Source organism: Eleutherodactylus coqui, chromosome 10, assembly GCF_035609145.1.
Source record: "Eleutherodactylus coqui strain aEleCoq1 chromosome 10, aEleCoq1.hap1, whole genome shotgun sequence".
In the NCBI taxonomy this organism is placed as follows: Eukaryota; Metazoa; Chordata; class Amphibia; order Anura; family Eleutherodactylidae; genus Eleutherodactylus; species Eleutherodactylus coqui.
In genome coordinates, this window is record NC_089846.1 from 115,451,744 (window position 1) to 115,472,129 (window position 20,386).

Genomic DNA, 20,386 nt, shown 5'->3' on the forward strand with positions numbered 1-20,386 from the left:
TTTTTATTTTTCCACTGATGGAGGTCGTGAGGGCGTATATTTTTGTCTGATGAGCTGTAGTTTTTATTGTTACCATATGGCTTTTTTGATCACATTCATTGTGTTCTTTTGGGAGGCACAATGAAGAAGATTAGCATTTTGGCTCCATTTTCTTTTTTTTTTTTTACAGTTTTTGCTGTCTAGGATAACTAGTGTGTTCAGTTTATTGTGCAGGTTGTTACAAATACGATGATACCAAGTGTGTTTTTTTTTTATTTTTATTAATACAAAAAGAGGGAAATTGCACAAAAAAGGTTTTTTTGATACTTTTTCTTTTACTATTTTTATTTTCTTTTTACATTTTTTTTTTATGTCCCTGTAGGGGACCTAAATCTGAAAAGCTATGATCGCTATGGTAATACATTATTGCTTACAATAGCGATCACAGGCCATGGCAGGCCCAGATACCATTGTCTGGCATCTGAATGCCATGGCGAACCATCAGGCCTTCGCAATTACATAACACAGGGCTGATGACGTCACAGAGGGAGCACACTGCTTTTGTGAACCCTTTACATGCTGCAGTTTACATTGATCATGGCATGTAAGGAGTGAACAGCGAGAGGCCGGCTGCTGAATGGCGCAGGCTCACTTTTGCCATACACAAGATGTATGCTTACCACTTATGCGTTAAGTACCATGCGCCCAAGACGTAAACATACTTCCGGTGGTATTGCGGGGTTAAAGGGCCACTCCAGTGATTTTTTTTGTTTTATTCATTCGTTATGCAGCTATATACGTATGCTAGCGCTACCTTGGTTAGTTATTTCTTTCTATGAGAAATTCCGGGCCTCCTCCTCAGATGGTCATGTGATCTCAGTTCTGACCCGCTCAGATCTACTTGGTGTTATGATCTCTGAAACTAGTCAGATTTTCAATTTGTGTAAGGCCAACAGCATACATCCTACTACAAAAATTGTCTACTGGGGGATACAGGCCCTCCTGTCACAGTTATTGATGATGATGATGGCCGAATGCCCATGGCCGTATTTGCACTGCGGGATCCGGAGCGGGCATCCGCCTCCGGATCCTCCAGCAAATACTGCCCATAGCATGCTATGGAAAATAGCTTTTCTTTGCCCGAGAGCGGAAATGTTCCGCTCGTGGGAGGAAAAATTGCAGCACACTCTTTTCTGTGTGGATTTCCACCTGGAAGGCTTTCATTGTAGTCAATGGAAGCCATCCGTCCCGCGGCTCTTCCGCAGCACATACCCGGCCGTAGGCATGAGGCCATCACACAGTTATAATAGAGGAGATCACAACTCATTCTCCTGACTGTATAATTATAGAAGGGAAGATAAAAGGGAATGATAATCAAACTATCCCCCCAGCAGGCAGAATGGTATGGCCTCAGCTAATGCTGTGCTGATGCATCATGGGATAGATCCGGGTTTACAGGCAGGTAGGAACTATTAGGGGTTGATCCAGGAAACAGTCTGATTGCCATTAGGGAGTCGAGAAGGAATTTTTTTTCCCCAAAAGGGCTTATTGGCTTCTGCTCTTGGGGTTTTTTGCCTTCCTCTGGATCAACAACACAGGAGAGACAGGCTGGACTAGATGGACATTGTCTTCATTTGGCCTTACGAACTATGTTACTATGTTAGATGTGAAACTGAAAGTAAAAATCTCAGCATCAGGATGGTGCCTGATAAGCATCAGACAGGGGGCTGCATTGCATGGAAGTGACTGCAATATACAGGGGGAGATCTCCAGAGTGTAACAGGCAATCAGGTGAGGGGGGCAGGCATGGAAAAATATATTATCACCAGAGTGGCCCTTTAAAGTCACATAGCTTTATATATTTACTGCATTATTGGAAACATTTTTTTTACTGTGAAAGTAAAGTGCAAAAACTCAAACCGCAGCATAGATGTTTTCTGATCTCCTACAATGTCCTTCCTTACAAAATAAATATGTTTAAACACACAAAGTGAATATAACTGGAGAAGTGTGTTTCTTCTTTCTTCTTTTTTAAATTATAACAAATCTTCAATAACAGGAAATAAATATAGCAATTTACAACATTTTTCCATTTTCTGTTTCACCGTGAATTTAGCACATCAAGCAGGGGAAATGGTAATGAAAAAATAAATTATTAAGCGGAACGATGATCATAAATCTGTACAGCTCTGTAAAAACTCAGATTTTGTATAACAAAACTTTATCAAAATTTGGAGTTCCAAAGAAAATATCTGCATACTGCATTTGATATAAAAGGCGTCCAGGCTTTGCACGGATTTCATTCATCAGGTGGCAAAAATTGCAAAGAAGTTATTTGAAGGAGTCAAGGCGTTGCAATTTGTAATGTGACATACATTTCTGGCACGTACAATATGTATGCACTCGATGGAATGTAATTAGGTACAATAGCATTATCGTGTTCGTGAACGACGCATAAAAAGTAGGACACGCCGGATACTGGTTAAACGATCCTTCAGTGATGTCATAGCAAGAAAAGGGAGCTGTGCCCGGCTCTCGAGAGGAAGAACAGCTAGAATCCACCAGCACCATGCTGGCCCATTGGGGTTTACCTGGAAAAGACAAGAACCGATATAAATGCACATGTTTTCTGCAATTTACATAATATAGACCAGTGCTGGCAAAGCTTGTAGCTCTCATGTCCACGGGCAAAAGAAGAATTAAAATCCGCAGCGGATTTTAACTCTTCTCCTGCCCACAGATCCGCACCCCATAGGGATGCATTGACCACCCGCGGGTAGATAAATACCCGCGGATGGTCAATAAAAGAGATTTTTAAAAAAATGGAGCATGAAAAAATCTGGACCATGCTCCATTTTCGTGTGGGTCTCCCGCGGGGATGGCTCCCGCAGACTTCTATTGAAGCCTATGGAAGCCGTCCGGATCCGCGGGAGACCAAAATCGGAATTTACTCACCCGCTCTGGATCTTCCCTTCGCCGCGGCTTCATCTTCTCTCCATCGCGGCCGGATCTTTTTTCTTCGGGCCGGCGCATGCGCGGGGCACGCAACCGACGTGCCCTGCGCATCCGCCGGCCCGAAGAAAGAAGATCCGTCAGCGACGGAGAGAAGATGTAGCCGCGGCGAAGGGAAGATCCGGAGCGGGCGAGAGGTGAGTTAATTCTTATTTTAATGCCTCATGTCCGCGGGGCAGGAGGGACCCGCTACGGATTCTCCATGGAGATTCCGTAGCGGGCCTGATTTTCCCCCGTGGACAAGAGGCCTTAGGGACCGAGTGTCCAAACTGCAACCCAAAACCCACTTATTTATCGCAAAGTGCCAACATGTCAGAGGGCGGGGCTTATCACGATGTATGATTTTACCCCCGTTGTTCTAAAAAGGACAGGGCTGCTTCAAAATAAGCGTGCAGATTTGGACTGCTTTATGGATGCGGAAATGCTGCAGAATGTCCTCAGGGGAACATTCGGTGGAAAATTCTGCAGCATTTCCGAATCCAAAAAGCAGACAAAATCTGCACGCTGTCTATTTTGAAACAGCCCTGCACATTTCTGCCACATGTAAACATAACCCATAGTGACATCCCACAGCAGCCCCAGTGGTAATAGTGACATCCCACAGCAGCCCCAGTGTTAATAGTGACATCCCACAGCAGCCCCAGTGTTAATAGTGACATCCCACAGCAGCCCCAGTGTTAATAGTGACATCCACAGAGCGGCCCCAATGGTAATAGTGACATCCCACAGCGGCTCCAGTGGTAAGTGACATCCCACAGCGCCTCCAGTGGTAATAGTGACATACCACAGCGGCTCCAGTGGTAATAGTGACATCCCACAGCGGCCCCAGTGGTAATAGTGACATCCCACAGCGGCCCCAGTGGTAATAGTGACATCCCACAGCGGCCCCAGTGGTAACAGTGACATCCCACAGCGCCTCCAGTGGTAATAGTGACATACCACAGCGGCTCCAGTGGTAATAGTGACATCCCACAGCGGCCCCAGTGGTAATAGTGACATCCCACAGCGGCCCCAGTGGTAATAGTGACATCCCACAGCGGCCCCAGTGGTAACAGTGACATCCCACAGCGGCCCCAGTGGTAATAGTGACATCCCACAGCGGCCCCAGTGGTAATAGTGACATGCCACAGCGGCCCAAGCGGTAATAGTCCCCCCCCCCCCCCCCCCGGCAGCCCCAGCGATAATAGTGACCTCCCCCAGCAATACTAGTGACCCCCCCAGCGGCCCCCCATGGTAATAGTGACCCCCACCAATGGTAATAGTGACGCCCCCCCCAGTGGCCCCAGTGATAATACTGACCCCCCCCCAGTGGTAATAGTCACCCCACCTCTGGCAGCCTCAGCAGTAATAGTGGTCCCACCAGTGGTAATAGTGACCTCCCCCACCCATAGTGGGGCCCTGCGGTAATAGTGACCCCCCCCCCACAGCAGCCCCCAGCATGATAGTGACACCCTCAGCGCCCCCCAGCATGATTGTGACACCCCACAGCGGCCCCCACTATGATAGTGACACCCCACAGCGGCCCCAATATGATAGTGACACCCCACAATGACCCCCACTATGATAGTGACACCCCACAGCGACCCTCACTATGATAGTGACACCCCACAGTGACCCCCACTAGGATAGTTACACCCCACAGCGGCTCCAGTGATAATAGTGACATCACACAGTGGCCCCAGTGGTAATAGTGACATGCCACAGCGGCCCAAGTGGTAATAGTGCCCCCCCCCCCACAGCGGCCCCAGCGATAATAGTGACCTCCCCCGCAATACTAGTGACACCCCCCAGCGGCCTGCAGTGGTAATAATGACCCCCACCAATGGTAATAGTGACGCTCCCCAGCGGCCCCAGTGATAATACTGACCCCCCCAGTGGTAATAGTCACCACATCTCTGGCAGCCACAGCAATAATAGTGGCCCCACCAGTGGTAATAGTGACCCCCCCCCACACCCACAGTGGCCCCTGCGGTAATAGTGACCCCCCCCAGCTCCCCCCAGCATGATTGTGACACCCCACAGCTGCCCCCAGCATGATAGTGACACCCCACAGTGGCTCCCACTATGATAGTGACACCCCACAGAGGCCCCACTATGATAGTGACACCCCACAGCAGCCCCCACTATGATAGTGACACCCCACAGCGGCCCCCACTATGATAGTGACACCCCACAGCGGCCCCCACTATGATAGTGACACCCCACAGCGGCCCCCACTATGATAGTGACACCTCACAGTGGCCCCAGCGATAAAAGTGACCCTCCCGAGCGGTAATAGTGACCCCACCCCTAGCGGCCTCAGCAGTAATAGTGACCCCCCCAGTGGTAATAGTGAACCCCCCACAGCAGCCCCTGTGGTAATACTGACCCCACCCCTAGCAGCCTCAGCAGTAATTGTGACCCCACAGCGGTAATAGTGAGCCCCCCCACAGCGGACCCTCAGCATGATAGTGAAACAGCACAGCAGCCACCACTAATATTGACACTCCACAGTGTCAATATTAGTGGTTGCCACTGTGGGGTGTCACTACTGGGGTGTGTACTCCTCCTCATGGAAGCTCCACCCCTCTTTTGCCAGGTGTTGCTGCTCGGCGATGATCCCGGTGCACACTGTGACGTCAGTGTGCTGCCGGATGCCTCCTCCCCCTGCTCTCGCGGAACCTAAGAGGAGACGTCGGGGAAGGGGGATCCCGGCTGCACACTGACGTTACAGTGTGCGCCGGGATCAGCGCCACTAGCAGCGCAGTGAGTGAATACTGGCAGAGGAGCCGCGGCCCCTGCCGGTATTCACTGATGTGGTGACGGGACGGCGGCGATGCGTGCCAGCAGGGAGGGCTCTGTCTGACACACATGCCATAGGTTTGCCACCACTGATATAGGCCATCTGACTATTCTGTAATATCGTTTTAAGAAGCTGGTAATGTTCAACAACTATTAGAGTGTTTAGAACAAGCCATAATGGGTAAGCAACGTGATCCTGCTAATTTTGACCATAGAATGATAGAGGGTAAAGCTCTGGTGCAATCAAAAGAAGAACCCCACACTTGTGAATTATTTCAGAGCACAAGATGTTAAAGTTTTCGGAGGGTGGAGCATTAAACAACAAAACAGGAACTGTGCTGATAAATGCTTATTAGATGCTGAGGCGAAATGGAATGTTGTTGACTTGTAACAGTCAGTAATGCAGTACCACATGATGGCCACATCTCGATCTATTCTCAGATCATGTGCTCACCTCTTCCCTGCATAGCAGAATAAACGTGGTGACTTGAGTTATTCCACATGCAGATTATTGGTGCCCATATTTCTGAAACAGTCACATTTGTTGGCTGTCCCCAAACCATAGTATTAAAAGTGTACCAAGACTGGTTAAACCATGGACAGATATCCAACAGAAGATCACGCAGCAGCAGGCCACGTATGGTTTATCCCAAAGGCAAGTGTCGAATCACAAGTCTAGTACCTCAACAACAACCCGCCACAGTGGACCAACTGATCCAGCAGTACAATAATTGGGAAGTTAGACAACTTTCCAAAATGACCATGTGGTGTACCTTGCCTTGACTGGGTTTCAATAGCAATAGACCAACAAGGGTTTCCCTGATGACTCCATGTCCTTGCCAACAATGCCTCTTATGGGTCTAGGAAAGATATCAATGGACCTTGGACACATGGCAAAATGTCATCTGGAGTGACGGGTCCTGTTATCTGCTGAACCATAAAGATGGCTGAGTCTGCATTTGGCATATATAGCATGATGCCATATCCCATGGGCACACCACTGGTGGTGGTGTCTTGGTCAGGGATCTGCTCCCAATTATCTGCAAAGTGTGCATCAGCAGATGAAGCTGCTGCAGCTGTCCTGGATTGCTTTGGGTATGGAGGATATTCACCACCTTGTGGAATCTGTTCCCCGACATCTGAAAGCCATGATCGCCTAAAAACGTGGACCAAGCCATTATTGAGTAGGTGTTTCCAATGCAGTGATCTTTCGGTGTATATACCAAGACTGAACTGGGTACCACAGATGACTTGACACAGGCTATACTGGATCAATGAGTCTCAGGGATTCCCTGGTATTAAGCCTAACCAACTGCAAAAAGGGTTGGACTTGGCTGCATGGGAATCCTCAAGTCGCGGCCCTCAGAATAGTCACCAACTAGTGACATAGTAGAGAAAATAGTAACTGGAGTAGTACTACAAGTTCTAGACAGACAAACTAGAGTATAAAACAGAAGTGAGGTCAGAGTCAGAAGAACTACAAGTATCACCAGTGGAATCCAGAGCTTAATGCAGGAGAGTAGTCAGACAGTCCAGGTTCACCAACAGTGTATGGCAAAGCCAAGTATGCGGTACAGGAAGGCAATTCCAGAGGGTAGTCAGAAACAAAGAGGTCAAAACCACTTTTTAGCAGATCCGAATACAGAGCAAATTGATAACTTGCTCCAGAACCACATAAACAAGCATTCAGATAAATACTTAAAGGGTTTTCCAGTATTATAATATTGATGACCTATCCTCAAAATAGCTCATCAATAGCAGATCAGCAGGGATCTGAAACTGTTTGCTGAAGGCACAACATGCCCGAAGAAGTGCAACACTGTCCGCCATGCAGTGGCCTGGAATGGTACTACAGTTCTTTCCCATTCAGTATAGACTATACTTGCTTGTGTTGCTCCCCCACCATTCCAGTCGCTGTCTCAGATCACTTGGCTCAATCATGTGCCGTCTTACCACATGGATGCTGAAACCAATCAATGGCCTCAGCGGTGGAAATGCTGAGGTCAGGGATTGTCCGCGGCAGGGAGTAAAAGAGGCAAGTAAAGTCAATTTTTTTATTTTACAGCATTCCCGGATTATTAAAAAAAAAAAAATGAAAGCTCCTAGACAACCCCTTAAAAGTATCTTGTTTGCCATGATGAACAGTTTTCAATTTTTATCCTCCCAAGGAACCCTGCTCCAAACACTCAGATGAAGAACTATAAGGTGTGGAGGCAGACAAAACATTCCCGTGATGTAACCTAGATTTGTCGGCTGTTACGTCTTCTATGTAACAGCTCTTGCTGATAGGGTCTTCTACTCAGTCCCGGATCAGCCTACAGAGAACCCAAGTGGTCTGTGGACCCTGGTGGGTTAATACTTTCCTTGGAACGCAGCACCATAGGCTGACACGCCATGCTGGTCCAGGGCCATACTAAATAAAGTAATAGACGTTCACTACTTGAGTATTGATGCTGGTTCATTCTCTTAAAAACTTTCCACACTGACAAAGTCTCAGCATCTTATATTACATATTTACCTGTAAGTCAATTTCCTTAGCTGGCATAGATCCAAAATGACTCAAAATGCGAGTTTTTAGTGCTGGTTTCAGTGTAGTAAACCAAATGTAGGCTTGGTCGTACACAGAATCATGCAATGCAAGCAATTCAGCATAATGTTCTTCCTGTACCTGCAAGACAAACAGGGCAACAATGTATTAACTATGTTATGTCACATATTAGCTAAATGAAAATCTTAGTATAGCGCCATCATAGATACTAATACTGTAACTCGTAACGAAGTGTAGCAATAAGGAGCAATAGAACTGGTGTTGCTGATTTTGTACCAACAAGATTTACAAACTCCGGTTGTTCCCCATCTTTTTACTAATGTCCTTTATGCAGAGAGAAAAACTTAAAGTGTAAATAAACTTTCAAAAGGTTTGGCATGTCATTGCGGTATGGCAGGAGTTTTGATCAGTGGAGTCTGGGAGCTGATTGCCAAAACGAAGGGGAGAAAGTACTAAGCCTTCTCCCCCCCTTCCCCCGCCCTCCCGAGCACGCTCAGAGGAGAAGGCAGTTACTCGAGATGAGTGAGGCTCGCTCGAGTAACTCACCTTATCAAGCGTGCTCGCTCATCTCTAGTAATGACCCTTGAAATTATAGTATTAATATAGCAAGAATTGTCGGACCACCTAAAAAACGACAGAACTCAAATATATGCTCATGAAAGGGTTAAAGTATATGGCTAAAGGCATATACATTACTTACTTTTTCATCCTCTATATATTCTATATCAGCTGTGTTATAGCCATCTCGTTGACTGTGTCGAATGACCTTAAATCTCCTTTTGCCAATACTATCCACTACAGAACGGCCATCAGAAAAGAACTCCACATTCCTGATCTCCAACATGCAGCCGTAATCTGCAAACCTGAGAAAGGGAAGAGCAACCTATTAAATCAAAGTGTTTCTCTAAACCGCGTTCCTATCACTGCGGAGATCGCTTTATCTACATAAACTCTACAATCGCTTTAAAAGGGTTTCTGCCCATTTTTTTGACTAATACCCAGGTTCTCTTCTTCTTATTAACCCTTTCCAATCCACTGTCTGACGTCTTCCTACATTCTGATTGAAGCTTGTACAGCTCCAATGTCAGAAGACGTCCGACAGGGTATTCTTACCGTCTATTGCCAGCCACTCCACTGTCGGAGCCTCTCTGGCGCACACACACTGGCTTTAGCCAGCAGATGGCCCCGTTGTATAACAGCAAAAAGAGAAAGCCTTTTAGAAAACCCTGAATCCAAAATTGGATTGGAAAGGGTTAATGGAATCACCATGACTTACCTTGCAGCCTACTAGACAATGGTAGTTTTAGATAGCAAAAAAAGCAATGGGAAAATGTAACCTAGATTTATGAAACTAATACATATACTTACCCTTTAACAGAGTCTCCAATACACATGCCAAACTGCTTGGTACCAGTTTCCATGCATCTTCGAATCATCAAGCGATAGCAAGGTTCAAATATGTGTAGCGGACATGGTACTGTAGGGTATGCCATTGTACACACAAATATGGGCACATTTGTGTTCAAGCTTAAAGAGAAGAAAATAAAGACCTGTAAAATCAAGTGAAATCACAATAAAATCTAGGAATTGTCTATTAAAATTGATAACCCTGGGGGAAGTGTATCATATTGCACTGGGTGGCTTGACAGTGGCATTTACATGAGTGAATGTCTTCTTCTCATATACTGCCTTCTTTTGCCTAGGGATGGCTTTAAGTAATTGACAACAATTTGTATATCTATAGTAATATCAGTTCATATTTAGAGTTGTACATATGGGCAATACAGTTTTTAAGGGTAAAATGTTACATCTGAGCAAGAGGTCTAAGCACTTTGTCTGGATCGACAAAACTATTTATAACATAACTAATAATGAGGAAAGGGAAATCTCATTCTAGAATACAAATATGGGAAACCCAGCCTAAAAGCAGGGTATACGCCCTGAAAAGGGCAACCCTATGTCTGGAACCTATGGGATGCCTAGACTGTCCCTAGTTGGCAATGACAATAGATAGATGTTAATTACAATACTCACAACAATACTAGGCAAAAGATGCAAAAATACCAAGTAAATGGTAAAAAGATCAGGGACATATCTTATACCAGGAAGACATGGTCTGAACCAGAACTGCTCATAGGGTTGCGGTAGGGCACTGCCACCAATCACATGGCACACAGCACCACTATGCCTTTGTTTGCTCCCAAGGCTTTGTCTATAGGGCTCATATGCGCTACCGTCCCTCTCTTAAAGGGCTAGTGCACTCTCTAATTCCATTGTCTCCTCCACCTATCTCCAGCTATCATCTGCTATATTAGTAATCCCCCACACCCATGGAGGATGTATAAGCAATGGGTCTTATAGCCGTTGTGATAAAGCTCGAGTTTCTGTATATTCCTGCTTCTGCCTGTTTTTGAACATTCTGATTTCTATGTTCCCTGACCTCGACTCTTGAGTTTCTGGACATTTAACTTGGACCTCCTTTATGCATCTGTGCTGCCAGTGTTGACTTTAGCTTGTTTTGTGACTAAACCCTGTTCAGACCTACAAGTACTGCATCAGCATCCACTTAACTGGGACTGTATGTGTAATGGCTTGAGTAAAGCCAGTATCCCACTTGGACAGGTTAAGCATGAAAACTGGTTGGTCCCCGGGTGCTGCCACGTCAACCCACAGCCAAATCGGTGTGTGGCAAGGCCAATCCACATCCATCATGCAGGTTTTAATGAGAATTGGTAATAATACAGGTTGCAGCTGAGGACCGGACACAATAAGTAATTGCAATGTATTCACAATAGTGAATCCATATCTGTATAAACTGTAAAACTTGCAAGCCGGCAAGCCCACGGTTCCACGGATATATAGCTTTTTTGATTTGTGGACTTACTTGGAAAGCTCTGCTATTTCCTCTTCATAAACCATCTTCCTCTCTTTGAGTTCCTCAGGAAAGTATTTGGCGATGAGATCTTCCATCAGGTCTGTCTTACAAAACTTCCTCATGGCCAGGTACTGAAAACGGACACGGAATATCAGAATACAGGGAAGTGATTTGTGAGCCGTAGAAGTGATGGAGCTGAGAGATCCTGAAGGAGCATTTCAGCTCGTCTCGAATTTGGTTGAATGGGACATTACTAGAGTAGAAATTCCCTTAGGCTCTTTTCACACGGGCATATATGTGCTCATATTTGCGTGCGCAATACGCAGAGAACAGAACTTGTGGATTTCAATTGGTTCATTTCCAATGCATATTGGTCATGTAAAAAAAAAATTCAGCATGCTCTGTTTTCAGCAAAACCCCCATAGAGGTCAATGGGGATGCGAAATGCATGTGCAATATGCTAGGAGATGCGTGAAACACTGCAAAAGTGGGCAGGAAAAAGAACACATCCGAAACTCATTAGACTAATTAGACATTTCAATTGGTGTATCTGTTTGCCGTGCGCAAATGTACATGTCTCACATGGTGCAAAAAGTACAGTAAAATATACAAAAAAAGCATAGTTTATTCTGCAAAGTTGCATGCAAATACACATATGCTCGTGTGAATCCGGCCTTAGTCTGCCTCACAGCAGTTTGGAAATGGTACCAAACTTAAAGGAGTTTTCCAGGGAAATACTATTGATAAACTGTCCTCAGGATAGGTCATTAGTAATTAACTGGTTGGGGTCCACTGCTCTGGCCCCCGGCCGATCAGCTGATTGGGTGCCATTGTCAGCGCCACGCAACACACAAGGTTTTCGAGTGGAAGCTGCTGCTCCGACCCCTGTGTAGTGGCCGGTGCTTGTAACTGCAGGTTCAGCTCCCATTGAGTTGTGTACATAAAGGGAAGAATTTAAGGTTTATGCCCCCTTTCGATCTCACTGCTCATATCGCTATCTGTTTAGTATAATAGGGCAGCAATTACCCATTATTCAGTATTCCCAATGTTATAAAGGTGGAACCTCACCTCACACAGGTCTTCTTTGCACAATGGACACTTGGGGTTGTGATCAAGGCATCGCTCGAGACACTTGAGGCAATAGGTGTGTCCACAGGGAGTAGTGACTGGCTCATACAGCAACCTGGAGTCAAAGGAGTAAAAAGAGAAAAACAACAATATCTTGCAACAGTAGGATATGTTGTGGGTCATCTCTACAGTACAGTTTAGGGCTCCTATGGATCACTTGTGTGGCTAGCTAAAACCTTGCTGTGGCAAGAACATATACACTATATACTAACAGCTGAATATCAAGTACGTCTACGGCAACATTGGGTTGTCTTAAGAGGGTCCTAGCCACAACTACGGCACACACAGCACCAGGAACCATTTTACCTTAAAACTCTTTTCTTGGCCTGAATGTGAAAGTTTTTTGTTGCCTGAAAAGTAGAACTGGGTTAATTCCAGCTTGGTTGGTCGACTGGACGCTGGGTCATTGCTTAATCCAGGGAAAGGAGCACAGTCTGCCGTTTTTAATATAAGAAACAGCCTATGATTAATAAGATTACATAACCTGTCTGCGAACGAGGCAGACTCCCAGTGTCTGAGCGGGCAATGAGCACAGAAGCTTCTCTTTGCTCTAGTCTCATAAAGGACTATTCTGTAAATGAAGCATTTGTGGTTTGTCCAAATACCTGTCAGGAATGCATTATAAACCCTGAGTTCCTAACCTATACACAGAAATACAAGTATTGCTGATCATTACTGATCATCATGACCATTCGAACTTAACTCACTTCCTCAACGTTTTACTTTTTTTTTAGTGTTGCCCTATCCTATTCCTAGGGTTGCCACTTTTTCACAAAACAATACCATGAAAGGTAAAAGGGGGTTTGATTAGGGGCATGGCTTATTACAATTTATGTTTTTGCCTCAGTTATTCTAGTAGCTGCAACTAATAACTATGTCTCCAGTAGTGGCCCCAATAGTAACTGTGCCCCCAGTAGTTGCCACAATAGTAATAGAGTCCCCAGTGGTAATAATGCCCCTAGTTGTGGCCCCAATAGTAATAGGGTTCCCAGTAGTTATAATGCCCCTAGTAGTGGCTGCAATAGTAAATGTGTCCCCAGTAGTGGCCCCAATACTAATAGTTCCCGTAGTAGTGGCCCCAATTGTAACAGTGCCCACATCAGTAATAATGCCCCCAGCTGTAGCACTAATAGTAGTAGCGCACTTATTAGTGGCCCCAATAGTAACTCTGCGCCCAGTGGTGGCCCTAATAATAATAGTGACCCCCAGTAGTGGACCCAATGGTAACACTGCCCCCAGTAGTAAAAAATGTCCCAGTTGTGGCCCCAATAATATTACCCCCAGAAGTAATAATGCCTCCATTTGTGTCCCCAATAGTAATAGTGCCCTTAGTAGTGGCTGGGTGGTAACCCTATCCATTCCATGCAGATATTCGGGTATGCTATAATTTGTATAAGGATAGCTATACATGGGACTGCCCTCAGCCCCCTGTATGGCACTAGCTGGACATTACCCCCCCCCCCCCCTTCCCGCTTCCTCTTTTTTATATTACACTGACCCTCAAAAAAAAAAACCCTAAATATTTCCCTTCTTCGAAACATAGCCATATTGTCACAGTCTTATTTTGGCTCATACTTTTATACTATACAATAAATATTAGTGCATGTTATGTATACAGCTGTACAAATGATATCATCCCGATAGGTATAATCATTCTTAAAATTAATGTCCACCCATGATTTTTTTTAAATTAAAAATTAATTGAAAAAAAAAATTCAATATTCGATGTGGATTTGTTATTACAAATGATTAAAGCTGCGATATTCTGATACAGAGCTCTATAAATCCCTACATTGACAAACATTTATGGTACATTTTATTAACAGCTTTAAAGAGGTTTTCCAATATAGTTAGTAGTTTCAGGTGTGGGGGGCTTAATATATGTTAATAAATACCTATCTGATGATACTTGCTCCCTTGTTGCCAAGTCAGACAACCCCTTTACACATTTTTAGAGCATTCAAAGTTGCAGTACGGAAAACAGTGGATTGTATTAGTACACTATAATCACGTAAGAGTTAAGTAGAAGTAAATTGCAAACTTTTATCAAAGTCCTAACTGATCATTTGGAAGGGAAAGTAGAGTAAACAAGAAGAATAAATGAAATGAAGGTGGAAAAAAAAAGGAAAGAAGGGGTGAAAACAATCATTACCTAAGGAACAGAATCCAGGTATATCATAAAGCAGTATTGATCCATACTCGTATAGCTGACAAGTTGTGGAAAGATGAATTTATGGAAGGGATCAATGAGATTTTCAGTATCTAGGACTTGTGGCTATAACTACCAGGATTCCTTATCTAGCAGCCAACAGCCATCTATGAAGCATTCTATCTAGAGATGAGCGAGTATACTCGCTAAGGCACATTACTTGAGTGAGTAGTGCCTTAGCCGAGTATCTCCCCCCTCGTCTCTAAAGATTCGGGGGCCGGCGCGGGTGACAGGTGAGTTGCGGCGGGGAGCGGGGGAAGAGAGGGAGAGAGAGATCTCCCCTCCGTTCCTCCTCGCTCTCCCCCGCCCCCCGAATCTTTAGAGACGAGCGGGGAGATACTCGGCTAAAGAACTACTCGCTCGAGTAATGTGCCTTAGAGAGTATACTCGCTCATCTCTGATTCTATCCCATAGAAGCCATGATAGATAAGTAACTGGTATACTAGAGCTGGTGTGAGGGGGTTATGCACAATAGACTTGGGGGATGCACGGAAAAGAAAGGAGATGAGCAGGAAGAGGTGAGCATCAGCTACTTTCTACGCCGCAGGGACCCGGTGACAGTTTTTGCATAACTTGGACAACCCCCTTAACTGCACTATTATGAAGCAGATGAAAGAGCAGGAACTTACAGCTGCTTTATGATGCATATCATAGTCAGGAATGCCCGTGCCTCCCAAAGTTTTGTGACATACTAGTATAGTGTAGTGTATTCGTTGGCTCTTCCATATAAAATTAACGGCCCTTGATTTGTGCCTGGTGCAAAATGTCCTGAGTATAAAAACGGGTAGTTTGGAAGAACTATGACACCGAGAGGAACAGATAACACGTTGGTCGCCTGCACAGCCCATAGTTATAGCTTTCCCACTGCATAATGTATATGCATTAAACTCAATAATACTTCAGTATGCTGTAAGTTCTGAACCTCTTTTTAGTGGTGGCTGCAGGTATCCAACATGTTATGATGTAAATATGCAGGGGATTTAGAGCTCTGTATCCGAAAAGCAAAGATCTAAAAACTATACAAAATGTATCAAGAAATCAACTAGCATAGAATTTTGGACCTAAAAATGACAAAATGTGAGATCACATTGAACCCAAGTTGTAGAATATACTAAGCATTCAAAAGAACTTCTGAGCGGGGTTATTAGTGCCCTCCCAAAATGACCCAAAATATCTGAAAAGATTGGCGGAAAATTAGAATGAGCGTCAGAAGATAGGTGGTCACAGAGACTTTGTCAACTAATGGCTGTTAAATGTGGTCCTCCAGAAGTTATTCCCTCCTAGGCTGTCTACGGGGCGGAATTTGTTGGAGTGTCCGCAGCACAAAATCTGCATCAAAATTAGTGTGGGTTTTGATGCCGATTTTGGTATGGAAATCACCTCCTTATTTGAAGAGGTAGGATCCAGGGGCGTAACTATAAAGGGTGCAGGGGATGCGGTTGCACCCGGGCCCAGGAGCCTTAGGGGGCCCATAAGGCCTATCTTCTCCATATAGGGAGCCCAGTACTATGAATAAAGCATCATAGTTGGGGGCCCTGTTACAAGTTTTGCATTGGGGCCCAGAAGCTTCAAGTTATGCCTCTGTGCAGCATGGTTTAGGTATGGGTACGGGTACAGATACAGATAGAGGGGGGGCCCCAGCTCACCTTTTGCGCCTTAAACCTTTAGTTACGCCCCTGGTAGCATCCGTATGGGATTTCCGCTGCTCTAACTGACATGCTGCAGATTTAAAATCCGCACAACATGTGAATTTACCCACGGCTTTTGTGCAGATTTTTTTGTATTTGGAAGATCTCATCCACTTTGCTGCTACTGTGGAGGGTCTGCACGGAAAATCTGCAGCAAATATGCCCCTTGTGAGCATAGCCTAAGGGTATGGGACTCTTCAAACAGAGATTGGACAAATATCTGTCTGGGATGATTTAGGTAATCCCGCACTGATAACGGGGTTAGACCCGATGACCCTGGAGATCCCTTCCAACTCTACCATGTGTCATATCAAGAACAGTCCCAGCAGAACGAAACATTACCTAATACAGAGAGAACAGTCCAGATCTGATGGGTCAACGTATGTAGAGACAGATGAATGATGGTCTCCGCCATTTGCAGGTACTCTAACATCTACGAAGAAACCAATAAAAAACAACATCTAGTGAAATATATTTCCACACTAGCATAACTTAGTCTTGGATATTGTTTATTCTGTCAAGGGTTTATAAAAATAAGTACGCATATTAATGAAGTAGGAAATGAAGGGAGCAAAGCAACCTTGATACCAAATGAGGGTTTGAGTCTATCACGTTGGTAAGGTTAATAGAGAGTAGGCAACAGGTGCTGCCGGCCTAACTCACTGGTCAACCAAAGGTGATATTAGCGCTATAATATAAAGTAGAGGAGGTTTGGAAGAGCTAAGGCTCAGGAGTAACCTGCTGGTTGACAGCAACTTCCATTATTTGAACTTCGATAATGTAGAAATCCCTTTTATTTAGAGACATTGAGCGTCAGCAGTTTGGTTAGGGCGGCCGAGGGGAGCAGAAGAGCTAGCCATGGCCAAACGGCTGACAACCTATGGTTTATAGTGTTTACCGCTACATGAACTCTTGTTCAAACATCTACTTTATATATAATCCAGACATCTTCATACATACATACATAGTAACATAGTATGTTAGGCTGAATGAAGACAATGTCCATCTAGTTCAGCCTGTTTCTGATGAAGAGATCTGTGAACCTCGAAACGTGTTACACTTGCTGGTTTGAACACATATTTTTGAATAAAATTGATTTCTATTAAAAAAAATAAAAAATACCCACATTATCGAAGTTCATTAAGTCTGTACAACCTACCAACAAGTTGCGTTTGAACCTTAGCTCTTCTTGGTCTCTTCTTGAAAACAAATTATGGCATGCTCCATCAGATGTATGTTTCTGTGATACGACAAAAGCATACAGAATTCTATACCTACAGCTTCATAACACAGGGCTACTGGTACAATGTGAGCATGATACTGTAGGGTCTATCCACACTGTATTTGCCATGTTCATTGCACGGTTACGTTGGGAAGACATAGCATTTGAGGCTTACCTCTCTTCAAGAGCTTAGAGGGCCCCTCCGTTATTCTGGCCTCACATGCATCTTCGGAAGACAGTTTCCTTTTTAATGTGTTGCCCATCAGAGGCAGTTTTATGGATGTCTCTGCCGATGAGATCTTTTTGTTCTCCACATCACTTTTATTTTCCGGAGTCTGCATTAACTTCCATGAGGTTTTGCATCCAGGTGGGCCAACGTCTTCTGGAACCGTTAGGGGTTTTTTATATTCCATATTAACCTGGTCATAAAGAGGCAAATTATGTTTAGATGGCTTCAACACACGAGACATTACCTTACTATTTCATGTTAAAGGTTTTTCAGGATCGCCGCTGGTCATTAGAATAGGGGAAAACCAGTCCATCTGGAGTAGTTGCACAGAACAATGGTTTTCTTAATTATTATACTGCATAACGAACATGTATACAACCTCTATATAATACTTCCATTTCAAACCATTTTTAAGAGTTTTGCCTGCTGTAAATGGAAAATTCATTATATACTGTTGCAATTTTATCCCTCCCTATTGTTCATCTAACTGTCTCAGTATTTGGCTTTTTTTCTGTTCATCGGTAAGGGTGGGGATATGGTTTTTTTAGTATCATTTTTTTGCTGATGCAATATTAATTGTGTAATGATAACAGCGGCTTTAAGAGGGGTGGGAACAAGGAGCAGCTATCGGAGCAGGAAAGCCACCAGAAGTGGTAAGTTGAGGCGTCTACGTTGTATGAGAAGAGCTGGGGATACCACAGTGCGCAGAGGCAGCCCTACCGGCACATACTCCTCATCGGGAAGGAAGGATTCAACCAGAGACAAACTCCAGAGAGACAGTTGCCTCCTTGTTTCCCTCCCATCTCTTGAACCACGTCAATGGGACATGGGATCCCAAAGCCTTATAGTGCCGGTGGCCAGGTAAGCAGTGTGATTGATCTTGCTAAATGGACCTAAAATAACGCAATAAACATTGTTACCGCTACAGAGGATTCCTCTGATTCATTTATAGCCACAAAGTTTTATCTTCCCCGGGCACAGGAGCGTTTCAACTGTTCATCTATTTCTGCTTTGTTTGTTAAAGTTATTGAGGGAAGATGTTTGCTCTTGAGCTATATGAGAGTTATTCCCAAACTCTCCATGCCATGGCCATCGATAGAGGCTTTTTTACACCCAGTCCTCTCCCAAACCGGTACAGCTGGAACCGGAACACTAATCTTTGTCAGTGCCCCTGCCTACATATGAGGACAAGAGCATGATGGTGACTCTAAAAGAGTTGGTCCTGGGACTCCTAGTGGTCTTGGAGTCAGAACGGTTCATTCCAACCCGAACCGAGTCCCCATTACATCAAGAAGACAGGGGAAACCCTGAGCCGGATACTAAGGCCCTCTCAAATGCCCATGAATATTGTAGCAATACAGTAATTTTATATTCCAATTTAGCCCCAGATTCAAATACATTGATAATGAAATCTCCGATTGGTTATCAATAGTCTAAATAAGTGGTCTATATCAGTGAAAATGCTGATACACTTTTCATCAAACTCCCTAATAATTATTATTTATTGGGAAGTTGAGATAGACGACTTTAAAGGGGTAACCGAGTTATATTTCGTGCTTCTCACCGGGTCCCCCATGCTGTAAAATAACAAGGCAGCGAATACTCACCTCTCCCTGCTCATCCCCCACCACCAGCTCCGGACCTCCACTATGTTTACAGGTCTGTGAGCCTGCTGCTGCAGCCAATAACAAAGCTCGGCAATTGTCACCGAGCGCTGCCATTGGCTGAAGCAGCTTGTTCGTACATGGCTAAAAGCTGCTTGCAGAATGAAAAGATGACATCAGTAACAAAGACAGGAGCTGGTGGCAGGAGACAAGCGGGAAGAAGTGAGTATCCACTGCTTCGTTATTTTATAGCATAAGGGACCCGGTGAGAGGCACTATATACAACGTGGGCAGCCCCTTTAAGAAAGAGCATCTATTACATCATTCTTAATCACAGTAGTGGGTAGTTCAATACTAAAAATGATCTGGGGTACTTCAGCATAGATGCTCTTCCGTAAAGGGTTATTGTGGAGACTTACAACTGCTTCACAAACACTGTTTCCTTCCTGGTTGCTGCAGCCAATCACTGACTAGAAAAAGTCACTTCTGTGGCCAGTGATTGGCTGCAACAGTCACATGTCCTGGTCAGCAGTAACCGGGAAGGACAGAGTGGTTGTAAAGCAGTTTAAAGCCTCTGGTATACGCCTTTAAAGGGATCAGTCTAGTGACTTTATACCCTGTAGACTTATTTTTTTAATCAATTTGCAGTTTTCTAGGGCAGCCCAAATATATTTGGCCTGCTGCTTAGAAAAGACACTGCAGAGAGCAATGCACACTGCGGGATGACAAAGGGTGACGGTAAAATACCCCGTGCTTTTCGAAAATCCTTCCTTCAATCTTTCAGTTCTTACTCTGCTTGTATTTTGCAGGTTTTCTGCATAAGATGAATTGTCACATTGTGATGCTTACATAATGACATAAGTGGACAGGGCATTGTTTTCTCTTCAGTGAGCTTATCTCCTTCTAGTCTCTGATAATGTGACTGTGAATGACATCAAACCCCTGGGATATACCAATGATCTCACTGGCTATTAATAGGAAAGTTACAGTACAAGCTGGAAAAGGAGACAGTGTGCAGCAGAGTGATGGAATCATTATGAAATGGTCCTGGACAGTGATGAGGACTTTAGAACTGTCTCCTCTGCAATTCACTGTTAAAGGGGTTGTCCAG

General features: G+C 44.5%; 1 protein-coding gene across 1 annotated transcript in view; it reads right to left on the reverse strand.

Moving 5' to 3' along the window:
- Positions 1–228: 228 nt before the first annotated feature.
- Positions 229–20,386, reverse strand: part of LONRF3 (LON peptidase N-terminal domain and ring finger 3) — a 44,877-nt gene continuing 24,719 nt past the window's right edge. Inside the window, exons 5-12 of the mRNA XM_066581766.1 lie at positions 17,618–17,861; positions 16,563–16,653; positions 12,264–12,378; positions 11,205–11,326; positions 9,689–9,847; positions 9,021–9,183; positions 8,291–8,440; positions 229–2,570 (exon numbers count right to left, since the gene is read on the reverse strand). Coding sequence (XP_066437863.1) covers positions 2,412–2,570; positions 8,291–8,440; positions 9,021–9,183; positions 9,689–9,847; positions 11,205–11,326; positions 12,264–12,378; positions 16,563–16,653; positions 17,618–17,861 — 1,203 coding nt within the window. The 3' untranslated portion in view covers positions 229–2,411. The remainder of the gene's footprint in view (positions 2,571–8,290; positions 8,441–9,020; positions 9,184–9,688; positions 9,848–11,204; positions 11,327–12,263; positions 12,379–16,562; positions 16,654–17,617; positions 17,862–20,386) is intronic.